General features: G+C 39.8%; 1 protein-coding gene across 2 annotated transcripts; it reads left to right on the plus strand.

The window, feature by feature from the left end:
- Window positions 1–1,085: 1,085 nt before the first annotated feature.
- LOC146710704 (von Willebrand factor C domain-containing protein 2-like) lies at window positions 1,086–15,939 on the plus strand. Of its 2 annotated transcripts, none has more exons than XM_085453281.1 (3): window positions 1,086–1,572; window positions 3,754–3,883; window positions 11,943–15,939. In XM_085453281.1, exons 1-3 carry the CDS (start codon window positions 1,195–1,197, stop codon window positions 12,182–12,184), a joined length of 750 nt encoding a protein of 249 aa, XP_085309407.1. In that variant the 5' UTR covers window positions 1,086–1,194; the 3' UTR covers window positions 12,185–15,939. The 2 variants fall into 2 exon arrangements, with proteins under 2 accessions (XP_085309407.1, XP_085309408.1); XM_085453282.1 differs by having other exon boundaries at window positions 3,754–3,874.
- Window positions 15,940–15,959: the final 20 nt, after the last annotated feature.

Below are 15,959 nucleotides of genomic sequence, written 5' to 3' on the forward strand. Positions count from 1 at the left end.
GGAAACTATTTTGCTAGATCAAGTTACAAAAACTAAGTTTAGCAAAAAAAACAAACAAACAACTAAACGTTTGATTTGAGTAATATCGATTATGCTTGGTTAGGGACAGACACAAAGAGTACTTTTTCACATAGTTTTGGGTTAAATGTAACATGCTAAACAGACATTACATCTAAAGGTAATGAAAGCAGCACAATCCATGACATTAAAATCGTAAATGGCCTGTATTTATATAGTGCTTTACTAGTCCCTAAGGACCCCAAAGCGCTTTACATATCCAGTCATCCACCCATTCACACACACATTCACACACTGACATTACTTAGCTTAAAAACAGTTACACATAAACATTTTATGCAATACTTCATTCCTAAAAATAAACAAAGGACTGAAACAAAAGATTTGCCATACAATAATAATATTGATGTTAATGCGATGGAATACGATTTTGTTATCATATACAAATGCTGTTTCTGTTCATGGTTTCCATCCGCTGTCTGTTACAAAATGAAGGATTTATTTTCAGAGATTCCAGTAGTATTTAATTATTCATTTATTTGTCTGACATGTTAAAGTTGGAACCTCTGGAGCAATGTAAAAGGCAATCGTAGGAAGTTAAAATGACATTTAATCTTATTTGGTGACAAGAGCAAATTAGCAAATATGAAACTATGGCTGCTGTATAAATAATGAATTTAAAGAAAAGGAGAATACAATTTTTATGTAAATATAGTGGTAATATGTTTAGGTTCCAACTTTGTTTAGTTGAAAATCATTCATTATTACTTAAACATGAATAAAAACAACATAAAATATTTAAACAACCTTGCCCCTTGACTTTTCTCCCAGATAACACCTTGCACACGTCTATAACTTTTGTTCAGCTTTGCTCTTTCCTCCTTTTTTCCCTTTTTTCTTACCACATTTTGACCCTAAAAATGTGTTATTATGAAACTAAGCTATGATCAAACATTTGCCCTTCCCTGCGCTTTAATATCCTAACGTTACCTCCGGATTTGGCCGAAATTAAGGGCTCGGGGAGCCGCCTGCTGTCCTCGGGTAATTTCAGTGACGCTCCAGGGTGACGCGCATGTATGGGCGTCACAGGCGCTCCTGATAGTAGGAGGAGAAGTTCGGTTAGAGAAGCTCCTCAGTAATCGCACACACGGTTTAGTGTCAGGTAACCTGCTCGCCATGGCAAACCGCTATCTCTCAGTCCTGCTCGTGCTGATCCTGCTACTCCTTCCGCTGCCGCACGGTCCGGCGCGCGTGGCGGTTGCTGCGGAATACTCCAAAACCGACTTGGACTACGAGTTCGGCGACTACAGGGGGAAGTGGTGTATCGACGACCACGGCTTCGTGTACAGCATCGGAGAGGTTTACTACCCGAGCCCTACGTCGTGTCCATGCACATGCACCATCGACGGCCCAGTATGCGTCCGACCCAAGTGTCCTCGCATCCACCCCCGGTGCACGCGGATCAGGTATAAAGCGTGCTGCCCGGTGTGCGAGGCTATGGCCAGAGTCTGTGTCTACGGAGGCAAAACATACAGGCTGCTGGAGGAGTTCAGGGTGAGAAATAGCCAAACTTCTGAATAACTCCTCCAATCCATGTCCCAGCCACAAGTTCATAATATTACAACCCTGTTGATGTGTTCCATGCTAGTAGGGATCCTCTCTCAATCCAGATGTTTTTCCATCACCTACTTATAATAAAGTTCATAAATTATTGTTTCCTTTTTTGCCGCTCAGTAAAATAGTGTATTTTCTCCTCTTCTTGCAGCTGCATGACACATGTAAAGCATAGAATGTTTTGTATAGCATCCTCGCTGTGTCACTGTGATGTTTTCTAAAAGTGTTCCAAAGAAATAAGCAACACGTTTACAGGAAAAAAAAATAAAGGTTTACAGGGTTTGGGGAGTGGGGGGGATTTGTTTTGTTGTTTCACAACACTTATTCAAACTAGTTCAGAATGTGCAAACTTTAGATACACAGCCCTTATATGCCTTATTTTACAGAACACAGCTGTTTTTGCCAGAATAGTTTTAATGCATGCAGTAATACTATACGTCATCATGTCACTGATACATTTTTCATTGGTAATACATAATCATGTAATATGAAATTACCAACTCATCTAAAACCAGAGGGGGAAAAAACAAAACAAAAAACAGCAAGTTTGCAACATGCTTGAATAACTTTGGGATGAAAGGTGAAATGTTAAATTCTTAATTTTCAGGTCATTGAGTAAATGTCTAGAAAAAAGATTTTCCTTGTTGCAGTGATTCATTATCTCGAACTTCTGTAAACTCCTCCGACAACCAAATTCAAACCCTTCCTGCTGTTGCAGGTTGTTTGGCCCAATTTATGATTGTTTGAAGGCTTACACGAATAAGCTAATGAAGTAACCTACAATAAATTCCATAAATATGTTTTAGATATACACTCAATTGTTACTACTTGCTAATATTGGGTTTGATCCCCTTTGGCCTTCAGAGCTGCCTTAACTACTTTTGACATTGACTCAACAAGGTGACATTCCTCAGAGGTTTTGGTCTAGACTGACATGATAACATTTAAAAGCTGCACATCCATGATGCCTATCTCCTGTTCCACCACATCACAAAGGTGCTGTTAGAGTTTGTATTGTTGATTGTTATTTATGCTTAGAAATATTTAACCATAGATGCTTAGAGGTGTATAATCAATTGTGTAGTGATAAGTTGTGTGATCTTTAACAGGCTACAGAGGCTTGGTGTGCATTCCACACTAGAATGCACACCTACATCCTGGGAGCACGGGAAGAGGTCGCATCTTGTTTTAATTGTTTTATGGTAGGATTAACGTAGCTACGTCTGTTCTAGTCTAAGTGCTTTTCTGTTTAGATGAACTGCTGGACTTCCTCACCGGGGGGGGTCTAGTCTACCCTCTTCCTGACCAAGGATGTTTGACCCTTTGATCAGCAACACACACACACACACACACACACACACACACAGGCAAGGTACTCTTTGTTTGTATGTAGACGTCGAATGTTAATGAACCTATGCATATTCATGTAACCTCAATAAAAGGACAGTGTTACGGGAGGACGGACGAGAGCAACTGGGGTCAAGCGAAGGGACGGCGCTCTGTCCGGTCTCTCCCGTGCACGAGTAACATGAAGAACTTTGCCTATTTGTGTCTTGCTTAGCAGTGTAATTATATTGTCTTCAACGTTCCAGCGGATGGGTTCAAGCTACAAACCTATCAGGTGCTTTATTGGACAGAGCGCTGGTGAATGTGGAAGCCATTTGAGTACACTGAACCTTTTTTAATGTTCAAGAAACCATTTGAGTGGTGTGAGCTTTGTGACATGTGATGTGTAGGGAGATGTGTAGACTGTAGTCTCAAGGTGATGGACATTGGTCAGGAACAATATTCAGATAGGTGCTGGCATTTAAATAATACTGGGCTGGTACTGGGAAATCCAAAGTGTGCAAAGAAATGATCCCCCCGTACTAACACACCACCCTATTACAGAAGCATTAAACTGTTGATAGAGGGCAGGATGGGTCCAGGATGGGTTTGCTGCCCAGAGCACTAGCACTTTAAAAAAAAGGATGCCTTTTTTTAACATTCTGAAGGCACCAGAATGTTAAAGAAAAAGCAACTCTAACCCTACCATTGTTACGCATCTTTATTTTGAGACCATGCAGACTATCCAAATGTTAACATGTAATAATGATGTTCACGCTTACCTGTGTGTTTCAGCTGTCAAGGTGTGAGCGATGTCGCTGTGAGCCCAACAGAGAGGTGTACTGCAGCATTTCAGAGTGCCCAGCCCCACACTGCGTTAACCCCACCTACGAACCCAACCACTGCTGCCCCATATGTAAGACCGGTGAGAGTCACTCAGGTTCAAAGTGTTTCTTTCTCTTTGCCTCATAAAGATCTGCTTCAGTATCAGCTTTGCATACATTATGTTGCATAATCGTGTAAACTGGGAGAATATCATGAAAATTTAAATCCCCTTCTTGCAAACAAAAAGAAACAAATATGGATTTATTCGTAACTCAAAAAGTCTTTAGAAAACACGCTAAGACTTCCTGTTTGGCAAGTGATCGTATATTAAAATGCATTCACAAGTTTCACAGTTGTTTTTATTAAAGACTCTAGTTTCAGTGGGCAGATTGTGTTCATAATGTTATGTTACCATAAGTGCAATTTAAGCTTCCCATCGAGTGTTACACAAAATCAGCAGCCTTTGGCCTTCTACCTTATATAATGTCTCTCTTACCAAACATAATGACAGTAAAAGTGACTCCAAATCTGAGCTTGTCCACAGTTTGTAGTTAAATTGAAAACCTTTGTAAATACAAAGGGTGTTGGTGTAATGATTATGAAATATCTTCAGATATGCCAAAACTGATAATTTGCTGTAAGCTTTCTCCATTAGGTCTCCCAATACCAACCAGATAGACAGCAAATAGACAGCCCCATGGATTGGCCCATTGTCACCAACAGCTGATTTACTTTTTTGAGCCAGGATCGGGTCGATACAGTGGGGCAAAAAAGTATTTAGTCAGCCACCGATTGTGCAAGTTCCCCCACCTAAAATGATGACAGAGGTCAGTAATTTGCACCAGAGGTACACTTCAACTGTGAGAGACAGAATGTGAAAAAAAAATCCATGAATCCACATGGTAGGATTTGTAAAGAATTTATTCGTAAATCAGGGTGGAAAATAAGTATTTGGTCAATAACAAAAATACAACTCAATACTTTGTAACATAACCTTTGTTGGCAATAACAGAGGTCAAACGTTTACTATAGGTCTTTACCAGGTTTGCACACACAGTAGCTGGTATTTTGGCCCATTCCTCCATGCAGATCTTCTCGAGAGCAGTGATGTTTTGGGGCTGTCGCCGAGCAACACGGACTTTCAACTCCCGCCACAGATTTTCTATGGGGTTGAGGTCTGGAGACTGGCTAGGCCACTCCAGGACTTTCAAATGCTTCTTACGGAGCCACTCCTTTGTTGCCCGGGCGGTGTGTTTTGGATCATTGTCATGTTGGAAGACCCAGCCTCGTTTCATCTTCAAAGTTCTCACTGATGGAAGGAGGTTTTGGCTCAAAATCTCACGATACATGGCCCCATTCATTCTGTCCTTAACACGGATCAGTCATCCTGTCCCCTTGGCAGAAAAACAGCCCCATAGCATGATGTTTCCACCCCCATGCTTCACAGTAGGTATGGTGTTCTTGGGATGCAACTCAGTATTCTTCTTCCTCCAAACACGACGAGTTGAGTTTATACCAAAAAGTTCTACTTTGGTTTCATCTGACCACATGACATTCTCCCAATCCTCTGCTGTATCATCCATGTGCTCTCTGGCAAACTTCAGACGGGCCTGGACATGCACTGGCTTCAGCAGCGGAACACGTCTGGCACTGCGGGATTTGATTCCCTGCCGTTGTAGTGTGTTACTGATGGTGACCTTTGTTACTTTGGTCCCAGCTCTCTGCAGGTCATTCACCAGGTCCCCCCGTGTGGTTCTGGGATCTTTGCTCACCGTTCTCATGATCATTTTGACCCCACGGGATGAGATCTTGCGTGGAGCCCCAGATCGAGGGAGATTATCAGTGGTCTTGTATGTCTTCCATTTTCTGATGATTGCTCCCACAGTTGATTTGTTCACACCAAGCTGCTTGCCTATTGTAGATTCACTCTTCCCAGTCTGGTGCAGGTCTACAATACTTTTCCTGGTGTCCTTCGAAAGCTCTTTGGTCTTGGCCATGGCGGAGTTTGGAGTCTGACTGTTTGAGGCTGTGGACAGGTGTCTTTTATACAGATGATGAGTTCAAACAGGTGCCATTCATACAGGTAACGAGTGGGGGACAGAAAAGCTTCTTACAGAAGACGTTACAGGTCTGTGAGAGCCAGAGATTTTCCTTGTTTGAGGTGACCAAATACTTATTTTCCACCCTGATTTACGAATAAATTCTTTACAAATCCTACCATGTGAATTCATGGATTTTTTTTTCACATTCTGTCTCTCACAGTTGAAGTGTACCTCTGGTGCAAATTACTGACCTCTGTCATCATTTTAAGTGGGGGAACTTGCACAATCGGTGGCTGACTAAATACTTTTTTGCCCCACTGTATCTGATCCAAATATTGGATTGGTGCTCCCCTAGTACTTACCAAAACTTTTCAGATCGCTTCTTTTGCTCTCTGTAGTAAATGTAATCATTAAAACTAAGCTTAAATTTTTATTAAGGAATGGACGATAGCAAGAGTTGTATAAAGTCATTTGTAATGCTCTGTGTTCTCCGTTATAGATTGCAGTTTTCTTAGCCGATTGACCAGTGGTTTTTTTGCTCATTCTCATTTCCTTAAAAGAACTGAAATTGACAGCATATATAAACAAACTTAACTTTTTTTTTTAATGCTAATGCTTTTTAAATTTCGTAAAATAAATTATTAAATTTTAGATTTTCCCTCAAACTGCAGTTACAGGATCTTCTCTTAACCCTCATCCTACTGACTTGGGTGCATGCAGACCCCAGAAAGATATTTGCTGTCATTTATCTTAGGTGGGTTTTTTTTTAATCATTCCAAATTTTTATGACTTTGTCATTCATTTTGTTCGTAATGATGTTCTCCCTTGATTAGTACTGTTGTAATATATTTGGGTATTCCCCGGGACCTAACACACTCAAAAGTACCAAATTCTGCCAAGCAGGTTTAATAAATGGCATTATTTATTGAGATATTGTTGCCCATAAAGCGTATATCAGTATTATATAGTATCAAATAGCTGGTAGGAACTTTCTATTGTTCATTTTAAAGAAAAAAAACTCAATTACTGCACATCATCTGGATGGGAAACTTTCCAGACTGGAAATTATCTGAAAATTTGAGCCTGATCTCCATGACACAATCGGGGTGTGCCCCAATCCCCAGTCTGAGCATCAATGACCCTCAATGGAGTGAGGAGTCAGTAAAACTATTCACTCACTCATCCAAATTGATGAATTCAGAATAAGAAATAACTCATAGTCATCCACGCCCCTTCTTCTTTCGCTCCTTCCATCTTCCTTCTTCCCCCCCCCCCCCCCCTTTTTATGGCGCTTTTCAAGTCATTATTATTCTCAGACCACCTGCTCACATTAATACACAAGTATTGGGGGGACTAGAAGCAAGGTGGGTCTTGAATGATTGGTACGTCCGGCTATTGGATGACCCCATCTACATCCCGAACCCCTGCCCTCCACTTCTCTTCCTTTGCGGAAGCATTTTGAAGTTGGGACCATGGAGTTCTGGGCTGCCCCCAGACCTGATCAGAGGGAGTCAACCAATGTGTAAAATGCTCTTATCCTATTGAGAAATGATTCTCTGAATCCAAATTTCTCAAATATTGCAAACAGGAATTTACAGTTGACTTTGTCAAATACTTTTTCTGTATCGAGTGATACAATTAGAGTGTTACTTTTTTGATACTGTGAAAGCATTAAGTTAAATAGTTTATGAGTGTTTATAGATGAATGGCTTTGATGAAACCTGTCTGGTCAGGATGGATAAGTGCTGGAATTACTTTCTCAAAGCAGGATGCTAGGACCTTGCTTATATTTGTAATGTCTTTATTTACCAGAGAAAGTGGTGTATAACTAGTTGACTGAGTGAGATCTTTATTCGGTTTTAACAACAGTATTCGTGGTAGGAGGAATTCTAGAGGTAATCATAAATTTATCTGTCATTCTTATAAATAGTGGGAACAAGGTTGGCCAAAAATGTTTGTAGGACCCAGCAGGGACTCCATCTGGGCCAGGTGCCTTATTATTGGGGATTTGATTAAGAGTACAGAATAGTTCTTCTAGAGCAATAGGTTTATCCAACATCCTAACTTGGTCTTGTGTTAAATGAGCCAGATCTATAGCACTAAGAAATTTGTGAATATCTTCCATATTCGAGTCATGGTCAGAAGTGTACAGATTCATGTCAAACGTCCTAAAAACATTATTTATATCTTTAAGATTACGAAATGGTTTCCCTGCTAAGTCTTTGATAACTGTAATTGTTGTTTTTTCTTTATTTTGCTTAAGTAGGTTTGCCAGATATTTGCCTGATTTATTATTGCATTGAAATTTGTCATGTCTCCAACTGGCAATCTGATGGACGAGCAGAGATTTTGCCAGGGGAATGGTACTTGTCTGACTGCATTATTCTAAGTGTAAAGTTTGGTGGAGGGGTATTATGGAGTTGGGCTCAACTACTTATTTCCATTAAAAGGAACTTTTAATGCTTCATCATACCAAGATGTATTTGACAGTTTCAAGCTCCCGACTATGTAGGAATAGTTCCAACATGACAACATGACCAGTGCACAAAGCATGGTCCAAAATGACCTCGTTTCAGGCATTCGTGTAGTCAATCCAGGTTGCTCAGGTTGTCTGCCTGGTCTTAGAGTCCTGGTCTACTGCTCTATTAATAAGAAGTTGGTTCTTTGGCCCTCTGGTGTTTTTTTCAATGCCTTTCTGAACTGTGGTTACATACTGACTAATGCACCTACTCAGCTTGGTAGCTACAATGTTGACAGGAGCTGCCATGTGTGGGAGAGGCAGGTAATTGGCCAGTAATTTCATGATGGCGTGCCCTTGTGAGCATCCTTCATGATCAGGATTGTCTACCCTTTGTTAGCCAGTCTAGATGAGTACCTGCTGTTAGCCACCTCCTTTGTGCTTCCTATCATCTGTGGACTGCCGTTAGCTTCTTCAGAGGTAGGCATGGATCATGTCTCAGTTAAAAAAATGAAAATCCTTCTGTGCTACCCTGATTTTGGCTTCCAGCCTTCTTGTCCACGAGGATCTATATCTACATATATCCTTGATCTTGTACCCTAGTACTTGTAGGATTACCGTACTACAGAAGAAGTGACTCGCATCAAGAAACCTTACCAGTGGCTGGACAAAGCCATAGAGGGTGGGGTCTATCACACAAGGCAAGTTCCAAGGCGCAGGCTGTGCAAAGATCTAGAGACAATCCAGCACATAAGCGCAGGGTGCAAGATGCTAGCAGGAAGGGCATGGAACACCATGAGCTAAGATCCTGTGAGACTTGCAGATTAGATTAGATTAGATTAGATAGAACTTTATTAATCCCTCGGGTGGGTTCCTCTGGGAAATTCGATTTCCAAAAAAGCACAGCACCGACAGAAGTTACAGAGTTACAGAATATTATATATATATATATATAATACACACACACACACACACACATATATATATATAAATACAGAGACAATATAAATAAAATATACGAAGGGGATAAATAGAATAAATAGGAATAAAAATAAAAATACAAGTGAATTGCACATTTCAAGTATTGAGTCTATTGCACCGTTGACTATTTACAAAAGTATTGCACAAAAGGTATTGCACAGTGAGGTGAAGAGGCACTACAGCTTAGTTGTTCCCCCCTCCTTTGTATAGACAGACAAACTAGTGGTGGCTAACCCACTTGACATAGTAGTGGTGGACAAGCAGAGAAAGATGGCTGTAGTGATAGATGTAGCTCTACCCAGTAGCTAAAAAAAATGGTAAATGGAACCACTATGCGCAGGACCCTCAAGCGCTCAGGCCCATGGTAGTGGATAGAGAACCCAAACTAGGATAAAGGCTGTCTACAGGTCGAGTAGGGACATTTTTTTTTTGTGAGGGAATATGAGCATCAGAAATATGAGCAAGAGACACATAGCCCACAAAATCCATACCTGGACGTTGCCTGCATTAACAAAATCTGTATCAGATGTTAAGGAACTAGGGCACATTGATGAGAAGTGGGCTACTGAAACAATAAAGCATAAGAAGACGAGGAATGAGAATAGGGAGCTGTTGGCATGCTACTACACTATGCTGCAATAGCAGCGGAAGGAGTTACATGACGAGAAATATGGATTCTTTTACACCCAACAACTAGACTAACATTGAAAAAACTAGTAGCTCAGTAGTCCAACATCTGGAAGAAGCAACTGCTATCACAACTATGACAAGACTCATGACGTACAACATAAATGCTACAGCAAGGGGGACCCAGGACATCAGGTCGGGTGGAGGTATCATCATCCCCTGGGTTGGGGTGAGGTTGGGTAATGCAAGAACAGTTGCAAGTTTCTTGGGTTTTTCTCTTTATCTATTGTTGTAGGGTCTACCTTACAATATAAAGCGCCTTGAGGCAACTGTTGTTGTGATTTGGCGCTATATAAATAACATTGAATTGAAGTTCTAATTAAACATGGACATTAAATTACTTACAAACTCAGTGCATGCTTTTATACAGCTTATCAGTGCTTTTGGACATTTTTTCATAACAGTTCTGTTTAAAATGTTGCTGTCTGAATGTTTTCCCCATTCCCAGCTGTCATTTGTTTCATCTATGTGTACATCCACTCTCCTCTGTGCTGTTATATCCCATCTCACTGACTTTATCCTCATGCGCGCACACACACACACACACACACACACACACACACACACACACATATTTAAGCTGTTGATCCCAGTGTGCACTATAGTAAGAGCGGTCATTGTGACAGTCAGTATGTTCACCCTGGAGCTCTCAGAAGCTGCACTGGTTATGTCACATCACACACCCTGCAGCTTATACAGTCATTCCCGTTATGTCACTCAGACTTTCATTGCTACTGGCTTTGAAACACTGGTGCATCAGTGTGTGTGTGTGTGTGTGTGTGTGTGTGTGTGTGTGTGTGTGTGTGTGGGAGAGCTCTTTTGTAGCAGTGGGTATATTAGCTTTGCTTTTATATGTTGCCTTAATTATAGAATAAATTGGACATGGAAAGCAGTTAAAAGGTAAAAAAAAAAAAAACCAACAGGAACATGCACATAAACATGCTTTGCTGTTGCCTTGCTCTTGGTGTCTAAAGGCAGTTGCAGTTAAGTTGAACCTTCTATTTTTACTGCTTCAGTTCTGCACAGACAGCGGGACAGATGGTTCAGTTTGTTGCGTCACTGTTTGCTTAATTTATTTATTTTTTTCCTTACTACTGCCAAATTCCCTTATGTCAGCTGTGCTTTATTGGATGCCATCAGATCTGGCATTAGATGAACTGTACTTCCTGTGCTCCTGCTGGTTGGGGTTGGTAATTGTTTCTCAGGTAGCCGCCAAATAAAGGAGCCCCATCTGTGAATAAGGAATGCAAATCAAAGGCAGGCTGTTTGCATTATTTAGTCAGTAATTACTATCCCACATAATTTGTAACTGCGATTTTGTTGTTGCTTTAATATGATATAGACCTGAGAGATATTAGAGGGCATTCATTTATCTTTTGGGAAGAGAGACTTCTTAAACTAAAATAGTAAATCAATAGTAAAACTGCTGTATGCAAGAAAATTGACATAATTTAAACGAAACAGGAAAAACAATAATTTTAACAGGTAATATTAAAATAAAATAAAAAAACAACTATATTTAGACCTGTGTTGCAATGGAAAAAAAACATTTCACTGTGTGCTTGTTTGTTTTGAGCACACTAGCAAGCCATGATAATATTTTTTTAACTGAATAATTCACAAAGCATCAAGCATACAGCTAATACTGACAGTGCTGAGGTGGGTGGTTGGTGGGTTGTAGCTTGGGAGTGGACCTCCATATCAAATTGGGGTTAAAGCCCTATAATAACCTACAGCCAGATTTGTCTGTAATTACAGATCTGAGACTTAAAATATGCAAGAATGGAGTTATTTATTCTTTAGGTTTATGATTATTTTTAAAAGTAAACCCTACTTGAAAACAATGAGACTAAAGGTGCGGTCCCATTAGAGAGACAGCCGGCATGTTTCACAAGCGATAACCTCGACTACAGAGGAAGGATACGCTCTTCTATGAACTCGTTCACTGTTTGATGACGGAAACGACAATAAAATGTTAACTGTCATTATAGGTCCCAACTGTTTTGCTGGGAACAGGGTGATCCCAGCAGGGGAGCGTGTGAACATTGACGAGCGAACAGTATGCTACTGCACCTACCGGGATGGGACATGGCACACCCACCCCCATGCCACCTGTGAACAGCGCCCACAGCCCAGCCCAACACAGAGCACCCGCACTGAGGCCCCCAGCGACGAGGACAGCAAAGGGAAGGGAGGGAGGCCATTTATTCCCAGACTGGACGTAATACCTTGAATTTTAATTTGTTAGATAAATTTATCAGAGGCAGAGTCACTCTTGAGGTACAAATCAACTCATGAGTCTGCTAAACTTCAACTTTTAGAGCACCACATAAAATGTATTGTTCAGAATCTAGCTTAATTATCCAAATAGAACAGCTTCTCCATATGGAAAAGATATATATAAATCTTATAAAGTTTGTATCTGTCTTGTGTCTGTCTTGAAAAGCATATAAGAGTGAAAACAGATATAAGATCCCTTGAAAAATTATATAATGAAACTTGTATGTTTTGGATACTTACTAAAACAATGTATGAAAGTAATGAGAAAGTGGCCACTTTCATGAGTAAATCATATAAGTTTTCACTATTTCTTTTCCATATGGGTCGGTTCTTCTACCTGAATTCAAGATCTAAAGTTAACTTGTTGGGAAATAAAACAAATTGGTTCCCATTTCTTTCTGGGAAATGGCACATCTTAAGTCCACACAATGGGAACTTCACATAGCTTGGCCAAAATTCTGACTTGTAGTGAAGGTGGCTCCCTGGAAATTTAAACTCTTTTTCCACTACAGCATTGGGTAAGCTCTACTGTATATTTAAAAACAAAAAACCCCACTAAGCTGCTTCTGTTTGGCGTTGGTGAAATAAAAGTGAAACTGTAAAATAATCAAAGAGATGTTTAGTGTCAAGTGTAGAAATGGAGCTGGTTGGCAAGACCATTGGGAAAGAAGTTATATTGACAGTAGAAACCCAAACAAGAAAATAGAATACACAACTCTGAGACAGCTTGAAACAAATGCCCAAGAAAGTGGTTAATATCCTATCTTACTCAGTCCATTACTTTATTCAATCCTGAACTGCTGTCATACAAAATGACTGAAGAATTGACACTCTAGCCTTTTGATCAAATACAGTAAATGTAAGCTTTTTTTTCAGATGTAAAGACCAGGAATTTTTTTTGAGATACCGCACAGCCAAAGAAATTCTACTGTAAACACATGCTCATTTAATGGATTTTCTTGTCTTACTGTATTGTTGAACACTGCTGAAGACATCAAACTGTTAAATTTCACTATTAAGAAGTCATGAAGACCTACAGATTTTACAAATATCTTCAAGTAGTTCCCACAAATGCTTTTGGTGGCTGTGTTCTCTTAAACTCTGTGCTCCTACTCATTTCAAGCCATCTCAGATGCATGGGCCATTCTCCTGAAAAATAGATGATTGTCCAGGAAGTTCAGAGCAGACTGTATGCTGTGTTAATGGAGAATAATGTCCATCTAGCAAAACTTGAAAAGACACTGAAAATATCTTGAAGAAAACTTGAGTTGCCATGGATGACACAGCATTTCTGACACACAGTAGTAATACTAGAATGACACCATCCTAAACCAGTCCAGAGTAGACCGACTGTGCCACACATTTTAAGTATGCTGAGATTTGGTTGTTTATGAAAAATAAAAAATAGCATTGAAATTTCCTTTTACATGAGATTGGATAAAAAAAAATTAAAATACACTTTTCTTATTTCTACACCTCTGTGGCAGCAGTACTAACCTATGTGTTGCCCTAGTATGTGGGAACAAAACTCTTAAGAAGCCCATTACCAAGAATAGACATGAGTATCCAATCAAAACCATTTTATAAACCAGTAGGTAAACTTAAAGTAGTTGATAGTTTAATTGGATTCATTGGTTTAATTGAAGGCTTTATAACGATCAAAAAAAAGTTGTACTTCCCAATTTTAAACTAATTTAGACATAAAGGGGCATTTCTAGAGCAATGCTGTTTGATGAGCTGTGGTTTCTCTAACCCATCTTTGCAGCAGAAAGAATCTCTTAAACTTCAGGTTTCCCAAACTGAATGACTTTCATATCTTAAAGTAATGTTGAACTGTTGTTTATTAGTTGTTATTAGCCATTAGCAAAGCCATTCTAGAAGCTTTGTCTGCTTTATCCAGTCCAAAACCAGTTTTGATCCATGTTTAGCATTACCCTCCTGTTGGAACATTCTGTTGTATCCAGCAAAACAGCCTGAGAGCATACTGCCACCACCATGCTCGATAGTCGGTATATTTGCAGAGGTTTTAAAGCCTCCAAACGCCACAGTGATCCAAAACCTGTCCTACTGTACAGTGACACTGACATTATAGCAGTTTCCAAGACTCAGGCAGACTTGAGCCTTGGTTGTTCTTGAATATCCTAACCAATTTCTTCACCTGAGTGCAGGATAGGGTCTTCTTCTACAACTTGGCGGTGATGACACATCCAAACAACTTGTACCTACACAAAATTGTTCAAACTGATGATCTTGGAATCTGCAGATGTTTATAAATGGCTCCAAGACACCTTCCCAAGTTGTGTAACTCTGTAATTCTCCTTTCTTAGACTTTCCAGTTGTTCTGCATATTTGTCAATTCAATGATTGTTGTCATATAACTTCCTCTATGCTGGTAAAGAGAAAGTCAATTATGATCGATAATGAGAATAGCTCTTGAAGTTGAAAGACAAAAGTGAATGTGTGTATATATTTTAGCCTGTATATATAATTTTGACCACAAATGAGCCACGAGAAACCATCTCGTGGCTCATTTGACAAGTATTCCCGTCACCTCGCTCCAGGAAAGACTTTATTCCGGTCTCACTTTGCTTCTCTCCCTCAGTGTTTTAGTGAGGAGGATTTTGTGAGGTTATCACTAGTTTTGTTTTCTAAAAACAAAATAAATTCAAAGTTGTGTACTAAATATTTTTTAAAACATTAAAGATGTATGCCCTGCAATTATTATACCAGGGGAAAAGAACAATTCAAAGAAATTGTTAAGGCTCAAAATATCAAGTATGTAAACTTCTGACCACAACTGTGCATTCTACAGCTAGATAGCTTTGCACTGTCTGCTTATTTGTCAGGCATTTTATGTCCATTGTGTCACTAACCTCTTGCATTAACACTTCCAAGTTCTTTTACTAAACCTGCAGGTACACAGGCTACATGACCACAGCTGAACGTTCACCTACACATACACAGTATTATCTGTACCTTTGTTAAGCGCCACTTTTTCACAACTGAAACTGTATGCAGACATACTGTCACAGTGAAGTGCGGGAAAATGCAATGTTTTTCTTTTCTTTGTACCTCAGACTGATTGACTTTGGAACATGGGCATGATGAAGGCATCTATGACAGAGGAAACATGCTATATGCAGATGGTAGTGTGGCTTCCATCTGCCAAGCAGTGAGGTGCCAGGGATGTCCAAGTACAGCAGACAGAACTGAAAATGGCCGAGCAGGAAAGCACATTTATACACTAACTGAAAAAGGATGGTGTACACATGCATGCCAATTCACAGGTCACCTCCACTGTATATTCAAAACTCTATTAATGCCACACTCCTATAAAGAAGTCCACTAGGGGAAGATTTCATTCACGGTTAGGTGGTGACAGCTAGACACTGTAAAAACACATTTTGAAGTGTATTCCTCTTTATTAATTTTGTGTGGCTTCTATCCCATCCTCATGTCGGCTGTAAAATTCACCCCTCACGAGTTAGTTTGTTTTGATTTAAATTCTCCAGTCAGGTTCAAAGTTTAGACTTCTCCCTACAGCTGTAGTCTTGACATTTTTGTTAACAACAACATCTTTGTTGGCCCTAGTGTATCTAATGTGAGGAACGGCAAGGGGTACCAGCTCTCAGTCATGTACATACTGAATATAAAAGAAAAATAAACTTCATATTACCAAAAAAGTTCTGAGCATGTACTTGACTCTTTATGAATATTAAAACACAACA

This window comes from Copadichromis virginalis, linkage group LG4, assembly GCF_057382275.1.
Source record: "Copadichromis virginalis isolate Kocher_CV1m ecotype Utaka linkage group LG4, C_Virginalis_male_GT1.1, whole genome shotgun sequence".
NCBI classification, from domain to species: domain Eukaryota; kingdom Metazoa; phylum Chordata; class Actinopteri; order Cichliformes; family Cichlidae; genus Copadichromis; species Copadichromis virginalis.